The 7,722-nt window shown below is 43.8% G+C and overlaps 1 protein-coding gene across 2 annotated transcripts; it reads left to right on the top strand.

Annotated features, from left to right (window-relative positions):
• The first annotated feature begins 305 nt into the window (after positions 1 to 305).
• PDCD5 (programmed cell death 5) lies at positions 306 to 6,598 on the top strand. 2 transcript variants are annotated; one of them, XM_002916063.4, is made up of 6 exons: positions 322 to 496; positions 1,392 to 1,429; positions 4,165 to 4,226; positions 5,010 to 5,101; positions 6,020 to 6,091; positions 6,405 to 6,598. In XM_002916063.4, exons 1-6 carry the CDS (start codon positions 431 to 433, stop codon positions 6,450 to 6,452), a joined length of 378 nt encoding a protein of 125 aa, XP_002916109.1. In that variant the 5' UTR covers positions 322 to 430; the 3' UTR covers positions 6,453 to 6,598. The 2 variants fall into 2 exon arrangements, with proteins under 2 accessions (XP_011219113.1, XP_002916109.1); XM_011220811.3 differs by lacking the exons at positions 6,020 to 6,091; positions 6,405 to 6,598 and adding an exon at positions 5,536 to 5,994 and having other exon boundaries at positions 306 to 496.
• The last annotated feature ends 1,124 nt before the right edge of the window (positions 6,599 to 7,722 follow it).

The following is a 7,722-nucleotide window of genomic DNA, read 5'->3' as shown; positions in this document are numbered from 1 at the left end:
CCCTCAGCCCACTCCGCCTTTCTGAGTCCCAGCGTCCTCATCTGTAGAGATAACACGAGGCTAGCACGCATGGCCACCGGCAGATTTTACCTATTATTATACTTGTTGATGACTGCCTGTTTTTACATTACTATCCTTTCTCTCTCACAGTGCAGCCCGCTCCCGGCGGGGGGGAGGAAGTGGGGCTCGCATCGCGGAGGATCGGCCCGGGCTCCGCCCCTGGCGGCCAGCACCGCCCCACCGCCTGCGATCGCGCAATCGGGTTTCTCCCGGCGCCCTGGCTGCGACGGGCGGCGCGGCTCCGGGCTGGATTGGTGATGCCTGGGCGCTGCGCGCGCCTGCGCAGTGGGGAGGGTCGTGCGTGCGCCGAGGCGCTGCGGGAGAGCCCTCGGAGTGTGGTCGCGGCTGCTCCTCCTCGGACTGCTGCACCATGGCTGAGGAGGAGCTGGAGGCGTTGAGGAAGCAGAGGCTGGCCGAACTGCAGGCGAAGCACGGGGTGAGTACGCCCGTTCCCGCGGGGCCGGTACCCACTGGGCGCCGCCCTCGCCGGGGGTGATGAAGGGCGCGGCCCCAGGCAGAGGCTCGGGACGCCACGGCAGGAGTTCGCCCCGCGGGCCCAAGACCCCGCCGCTGTCCCCGACGCCGGCCTCTGCTCCTCCGGGCGCGTGGGCGCTGGGCCGCCAGCCGACCGCGTGTGGCCCCGGGGCGGGCGGGCGCTGGGCCTCCCCGGGCCGGCGTCTCTCCGGAGCGGAATGCTCAGCCCCTCGGCTCCCTCGGTCCGCTTAGCTTCGGGTCTAGCCGGCTCCGACTGCTTTCCGGTCGAACTGTTTTCTAGAATTCGGGTGTTCTGACCCAAGTAGGCGACGTTGTTTAAGGGTGTGCTGTGTGCCAGGTGCTGCGGGTCCAGAGGGGAACATCCTCTCTGACGGAATCGATGGTCCCGGGGACGAGCCACACACTAAACGCGAATCCCCTAGAAAAAGTGCTCAAGTTTATGACTTTGCTGTGCGGGGAGGGGACCACCGGGCTAGGGCTGGAGCGGCGCGGTCTCCCGGGAAGCGCCGAGTGAATCAGCGTCCCCAGAACCGAAGCAAATTTTACTGTCCAGAAATTATTCTTCTTACACTACGATTTCATAGTATAGAGACTCCCCTCTCTCATGATGGTTTGTATAAAACATTCCACTAGACTGTGATTTTAGAAGCTTACCAAAACCTTGTAGTAAGTTGAAACTATCCCATTGATTTCTGTGAGGCCCAGCTTTTAATTATTTCTTAATAATTTGATCTCTACCGCTGCAGGAGCCTGTTAAGTATCATAAACAAGAAAGTCGTTCCTACTTTTTTCTTAAGTGAAATTACTCAACTAAAAGATACGATTTTTCCCCCCAGGATCCTGGCGATGCAGCACAGCAGGAAGCAAAGCACAGGTATGGGCGGGAGCTCTGAACGTTTTGAGGGGTGGTTTCACCCAATTGTTTCTTTAGTCATTTTAATAGGCGTGTGAATTTAAGATTTTTCCCGGTGTAGATTTTTCTGTAAGTAATCAGGGTAGTTTCATTATTAGTTAATTAAAGAAATGTGGAACTCCACATTCTTACCTGGTATTAAAATTGCTGGTTGATGTTTGCCTCTCCACTAAACTGTGATTACCTTAAAAGGAGCCTAATAGGACGACCTCATAGGGATGTTGTGAGGATTACATGGGGACAGTGCCTCACATTTAGTAAATGCTCTATCCACATAAACTGTTACACTGTTCTTACTGCTGTTTTATTCCCAGCACATGGCAGGGCATCTCATACCTGGCAGGTTTATTGAATGAAGACCTAGTTATCTCACCATGCTACCTTTTCTTTTTCCTGTGATTTTTTAAAATAAAACCTAAAATTTACATAATAATTTTTTTTAAAGATTTTATTTATTTATGTGATAGACAGCCAGCAAGAGAGGGAGCACAGCAGGGGAGTGGGAGAGGAAGAAACAGGCTCCCAGCGGAGGAGCCTGATGTGGGACTCTGGTATCACGCCCTGAGCCGAAGGCAGACGCTTAACGACTGCACTACCCAGGCGCCCCCTAGATAATAATTTTTTTAAGTGTGAAGTTCATTTGTTAACTATATTCTCATTATTATGTAACAGATCTCTAGAACTTTTCCATCTTGCAAAACTGAAACTTACTGAACAACACGTTTTCTCCTCTCCACATCATGCTGCCATTTAATTCATTCATTCAGCAAATATATATATATATATATATATTTTTAAGATATATTTATTTATTTTAGAGAGTGTGCATTCGAGTGAGGGGTGGGGCAGAGGGAGAGAATCCCAGGGAGACTCCCCAGTGAACTTGGAGCCCCACTTGGGCTCCAGATACCATGACCCCAAGATTATGACCTGAGCCAAAATCAGGAGTCAGATGCTCAGCTTACTGAACCACCAAGGCGCCCCCATTCAGCAGATATTCATTGAGCAGTAGGTCTGGGTCAGGCACTGTTGTTGGATCTACAGAAGAAGGCAAGGCAGAGAAGTTTCCGTCCTTATGTGGCTTGTTAGTGGTAGAAGAAAGATGGTGCTAAAAAGAAAATAAAACTACTACATGAATTTCATTGATTCTAAGATGTACATTTTTTTACATTTTAACATAGATTAGGATGGGTCTCATAACTGATCATTCTTGTCCTGGATTCTTCCAGAGAAGATTTATTTTTGTTTCTGCCATCACTGGGATACTTTTCTAACCTGAGGTGTTTTAAAATTAAATTCTGTGCCTGAGATTCCACTTCCCGAAGCAGTGTAAATTCAGATAGCAAGCCTGTAAGACTAAAGCTTGAAGTTCAGACTCGAAGAGGAACTTTTTTCTTCTTCCACTCAGGGCCAAGGCTGATGTGTGCATCCTTCCTTGCTGTCCCTTTCTGTGTGGCCAGTTTATTTTTTGTTTACCTTGTGCTGTGGATGTTACTCTTTGATGCCCCAGCTTTGAGTATGGGTCTCCTATTAGACTCATCTAGGGTGTTTGTTGTTGTTCTTAGAGATATATAACACTATGGTGCATCTTACAACCGATGGCATCTTAGATTCAGTGAAATACAGTAACAGCAGTTCACAGCAGGGTTGAAGTACTCAGGAGCGATAATGAAAAGGCCTGTGGAAGTGAGCGGTAAACTGTGTTCCTAGACCTCCTTGGGTAGCAGTGGTTAGTAGGTATAGCCAGCCCCAGCTCCCCTTCTGATTCAGCCAGAAGATCTGGTTTTGTCTGTGTTGTGTATTAAGTTCCCTAAAGGACTTCATTTGGGGGAGAAATCTTCAAACTTAAAGTTTGAAACCACTGTCCTATGAACCTGAACTAGTTGCAAGGACAGTTGCAGTGTTATAATTTCACTCCCTCTGCCCCCTCAAAAAGTGGAATTGAGAGTCTTGAAACATGGGGCTCAGGGGAGCCTGGGTGGCTCAGTTGGTTAAGTGTCCAGCTCTAGGTTTCGGCGGGTGGCTCAGTTGGTTAAGTGTCCAGCTCTAGGTTTCGGCTCAGGTCATGATCTCATGGGTTGTGAGATCACTCCGCGCTCAGCAAGGAGTCTACATGGAGATTTTCTCCCTCTTCTTCTGCCCCTACCCCCACTTGGGAGCACAAGCCAATGTGTGTGTGTGCTCTCTCTCTCTCTCTCTCAAATCTTAAAAAAAAAAAAAAAGAAAAGAAAAAAAAACCATGGGCCTGGTTCTAGCTTGGCCATGATTACCCATGTCCCCATAACATACCCTCCCTAGGTCTCAGCTGCTTCTTCTCTCAAAATACCAGACAGATGACTCATTTGGTCCTTTAATTGCTTGGAATCTCACTAGAAATTCCTAGAACCTCTGTGTACTTAATAAATGTTGGTAATGGTAGTTAAACTAAAACTCCACCCTGAATTATGAAAATGTAAAGTTTTACCTTTCAGCCTGGTAGGTTTACACCCAGATAAAATAAAGCCAGCTTCTGAGGGCGGGGATGGCCTCTTCTACTTGACTATGGGTGCTGCCACCGCCTAGCGCCTGCTATGGCGCAGTCTGTGCATGCGGCAGGCCTCCATCTTGGGAAACCTATTGAGTGAGTTCCATTTTTGTATGTTCAGTAGGACTGCTGACAGTATAGTTCTAATTTTGCTGACCTGTTTTTGTTGTAGGGAAGCAGAAATGAGAAACAGTATCTTAGCCCAAGTCCTGGATCAGTCAGCCCGGGCCCGTTGTAAGCATCTTTAGTTTCCTTTAAGTTATTTCCATAACATTGACTTGAGTTAGTTGAATAGGGAAAGATACGTGAAATCATTGCTAATTCTGGATTAAATATTTAACCTAAAAACGATACAGATAATACTATAAGAAATGTGAAGTTTATAAATCTAAAGAAATGCATTTAAATCGTTATTAAAAATACCAGCTCAGTTCTGTCTTACCAAGGAGATGATCTCCAAGTGCACATGAGGGAAGATTTACAGGAAGCAACTCTTAAATCTAGTCAGTCACAAAATGTGGCTGGTAGTTGATGTGGGTGATGGGGACTTGGGGGGGGTGTTACTGTCTCTGTTCTAGTGTATGTTCATAATTCTTCATAATAAATACCAAAACAGTGTAGAAAAAAATAATAAAATAAGCCAATCGGAATGAACTAGTATTTTTTGTATTGTAACTTGAAGCCCAGCTTAGAAGCAGCCTTAGATGGATCATCACAATTCTATATGTGTAGTAGTAGAAAAATAGTGTTCCAGAGGGCAGTCGTTTTTAAAAAAACCATCAGGCTTAGAATCCCAGGACCCAAGTTTTGTCTTGGCTCTCCCACTACCTCTGTGTGGCTTTGACTGAGAGTGACATGGCTGAATTTCAGTCTCCCCTTTTTAGGAGGGGTAATAGTACCATCTGCCCCACCTACCTACCTTGCTACCCTACATGTCTGTGAAGTGCTTTGGAAATGTCTGCATAGTTTTAAGTTCTATAAGTGCATTTAGTTCTGACTCCTTCTTTTTGTTTTCAGTAAGTAACTTAGCACTTGTAAAGCCCGAAAAATCTAAAGCGGTAGAGAATTACCTCATACAGATGGCAAGATATGGACAACTAAGTGGGAAGGTAAGCTTGGACTGCCTTGAGGCAATTTTACCTATTTTTACCTAACTTTATCAAAAAATACCTTCAAAAGGTCAATTTTCAGAACGGTTATAGAAATTCTTACTATTTCAATGAGGCAGTTTATAAAGGAGAGAATTGTAGTATCTGCCATAAATCCTAAAAGATAACTAATTGTCTTTCCTAAAATCCTCTGCTGCTTACCTTTACCAATGTTGCTGTGGAACCTTGATGTGTGTGTGACCCAGTGACTCTTAGGGTCAGCATCTAATTGCTTCTACATTGGAAACAGTTTTGTCAATGATGCCAATTAAATACTACCAATGTAGGTAGAAGTTAAGCTTTTTTGCAAATGAGGAGGTGCTGAAATTTCTGGTTATTTGCACTGCTGTAATGCCACGATGAGTATATTCAGGTGAGCCTGACCTTCCTTCAAGATCCAGATGAGCCCCACCTGCACTGGAAACCACCTGCTGCCACCACAGCCTGCGGGAATCAGTCCTGCCTTGAACCCCTTACACTAAGAGCATGTGTGGAAGAGACGACTGGTTCATCTTTTTTGAGTGACTTCCCTCCTGCATTTAAGCTGCTCAGTGGCAGAGGCAATGTGTCTCTGTCCCTGACCCTTAACACAGTGGTGTAGGTCATTGTCGGCTAGCGGTGATAAAGGTGTTCTTAAACAATGTTAACTTTGGATTTTCCTGAGAAAGCTAATTTTGATGGCAACTTACCCCTCTCCTCAAATGAGGCTAGTGAAGCAAAATTCTTTTGGAACTTAAACCAAGAGTTAGAACCTCACGTCTTACCTTTTCTTCCCTCTTGACCTCTGCCCCCACATCCCAGAAAAATTAAAACCATTCAGTCTACTGAGGTAAACTCTTTGTTTAAAAAAAGTACTGTTTTTCTTTCTGGTTATCCTAGGTATCAGAACAAGGTTTAATAGAAATCCTTGAAAAAGTAAGCCAACAAACAGAAAAGAAAACCACAGTTAAAGTAAGTGTCCCCAAATGCTCATGGCAAAAGAAAAAGATTGCTGTTTTAAGTGATAAGTGTTAAATTACATCTACAGTAGCAAAATGTGTTTCAGCCTATAGACCTTTGCATTTTGTAAGAGGTGAAAGTTTGGGGAGAAAGGTTGTACATGCTGAGGGGTCTGTCATCCCCCTCCCCCCATAGACCTAAAACACTAAGCTGTTTTAAAGACGTAGTGTCTTGGTGTAGCAGGTAGACCTTGTTCTTCTCAGAAAGTCTGAGTTTGCTTTATTAAACATGTTATGACCCTCATTTAATTTCCCCCTCCCCCCAGTTCAACAGAAGAAAAGTCATGGACTCTGATGAAGAGGACGATTATTGAAATTTAAGATGTTTAGAGACTGGAACTTAATGGAACAGTTCTAGGACAGATAATACTGGGTAGAAGTGAAGATCTAATTGTTTACTTTGTTTATTGTCTATATGCCTTTTAAAAAAATAAACTTGTTATGCAAAATAAAACAATTTGGGCAAAGTTATTTTTGTACCATAGCTGAATGAATAGAAGATCTGCATTTTGAATTTTTTCTTTCCTTCCAAAAGTTTTGAAACGTGTAGCAGCATGAATACATCTTTTGTCACTGTGACGTTAGCGTTAGGTAGAAAAATGGCCTTTGCAGAAACAGAAGCCAGCTTACTCTTCAGTAAGAAGAAAACAGCATCCAGTAACATCATGGTAGTTAAAACCCACGGATTAAGAGCAATCAACTTTAATTTATCTAATACTTAATGTCTAATATTTCCTTGGTTCTGAAACCAAGTAAACTATTTTTCTTCCTGAAGGTGTTTATATTTAATGTAAGAAAATTCCTAGCTTTGGTTTCATTTATAATATGCTTTACAAAGGCATTGAGACCAAATGTTCTGACAAATCTCACCCCTACGCAAGACAGTCTGTAACTAGTGATACTTGCATTGCAGAAAATTACCACAGTAACTGGGTGATACTGGTAGTAATACTTCAACAGTAACAAACATGTTGGTAAGAGAAGTGCCTTCTAATGATTAAAATCCAGCTGAGACAGTTCAGCGGTTAAACATTTTGGAAGAAATATTCTGAGTTCTTCACTGATAAAATTGCAGGTAACTTAAATGGCATCTCCTCCGTTGCGCTTTCCTCCCACTAGGTTTTGAAACTTGTATGAGTAAGTTGACCTGTCAGGTGAGCTGTTCCGTGTAACCTTTCAGAAGTTCCAGCGCAGGAGGAAGTCCGTAACATTTTATGAGGTGAACAGATTAGTAACAGGAGAAGTGGTTTACAATCCAATCTCTGTTTTAGCTAGCACACTGCTGATCTATGTTTAAACTGTGTATTTGAGAGGGTACTGTTTTTGAGGCTTGAAATTTGGAACTGCAGCCCACGAGGAAAGTCGGTGTTGGAGCATCTAATATTCCCAAATAAAGGAACTAGTAGAACTGTTACCATCAATTTTTTTTTTTTAAGAGAACAGAATTAAATAGTCAAACTTAAGTTTCCCTCAGGGATTTTTTTAAAAAATCCCTATTACAGGTGAACTCTGCTTCAGCTTTACTTTAGGTCTCATTTACATTAAAAACGCTGGAGGGAGACTAAAGGATTCTTCGCAAGTTTT

This window comes from Ailuropoda melanoleuca, chromosome 12, assembly GCF_002007445.2.
Source record: "Ailuropoda melanoleuca isolate Jingjing chromosome 12, ASM200744v2, whole genome shotgun sequence".
In the NCBI taxonomy this organism is placed as follows: Eukaryota; Metazoa; Chordata; class Mammalia; order Carnivora; family Ursidae; genus Ailuropoda; species Ailuropoda melanoleuca.
Note: the sequence above shows the minus strand (reverse complement) of the source record. Positions and strands in the feature narration are given on the sequence as shown.

Coding starts and splice junctions, on each gene's coding strand:
- PDCD5 (XM_002916063.4), top strand. CDS start 431: ATGGCTGAGGAGGAGCTGGAGGCGTTGAGGAAGCAGAGGCTGGCCGAA. Junction 1,430..4,164: donor CAGCAGGAAGCAAAGCACAG/GTATGGGCGGGA, acceptor TTTTTGTTGTAG/GGAAGCAGAAATGAGAAACA. Junction 6,092..6,404: donor AAAAGAAAACCACAGTTAAA/GTAAGTGTCCCC, acceptor CCCTCCCCCCAG/TTCAACAGAAGAAAAGTCAT.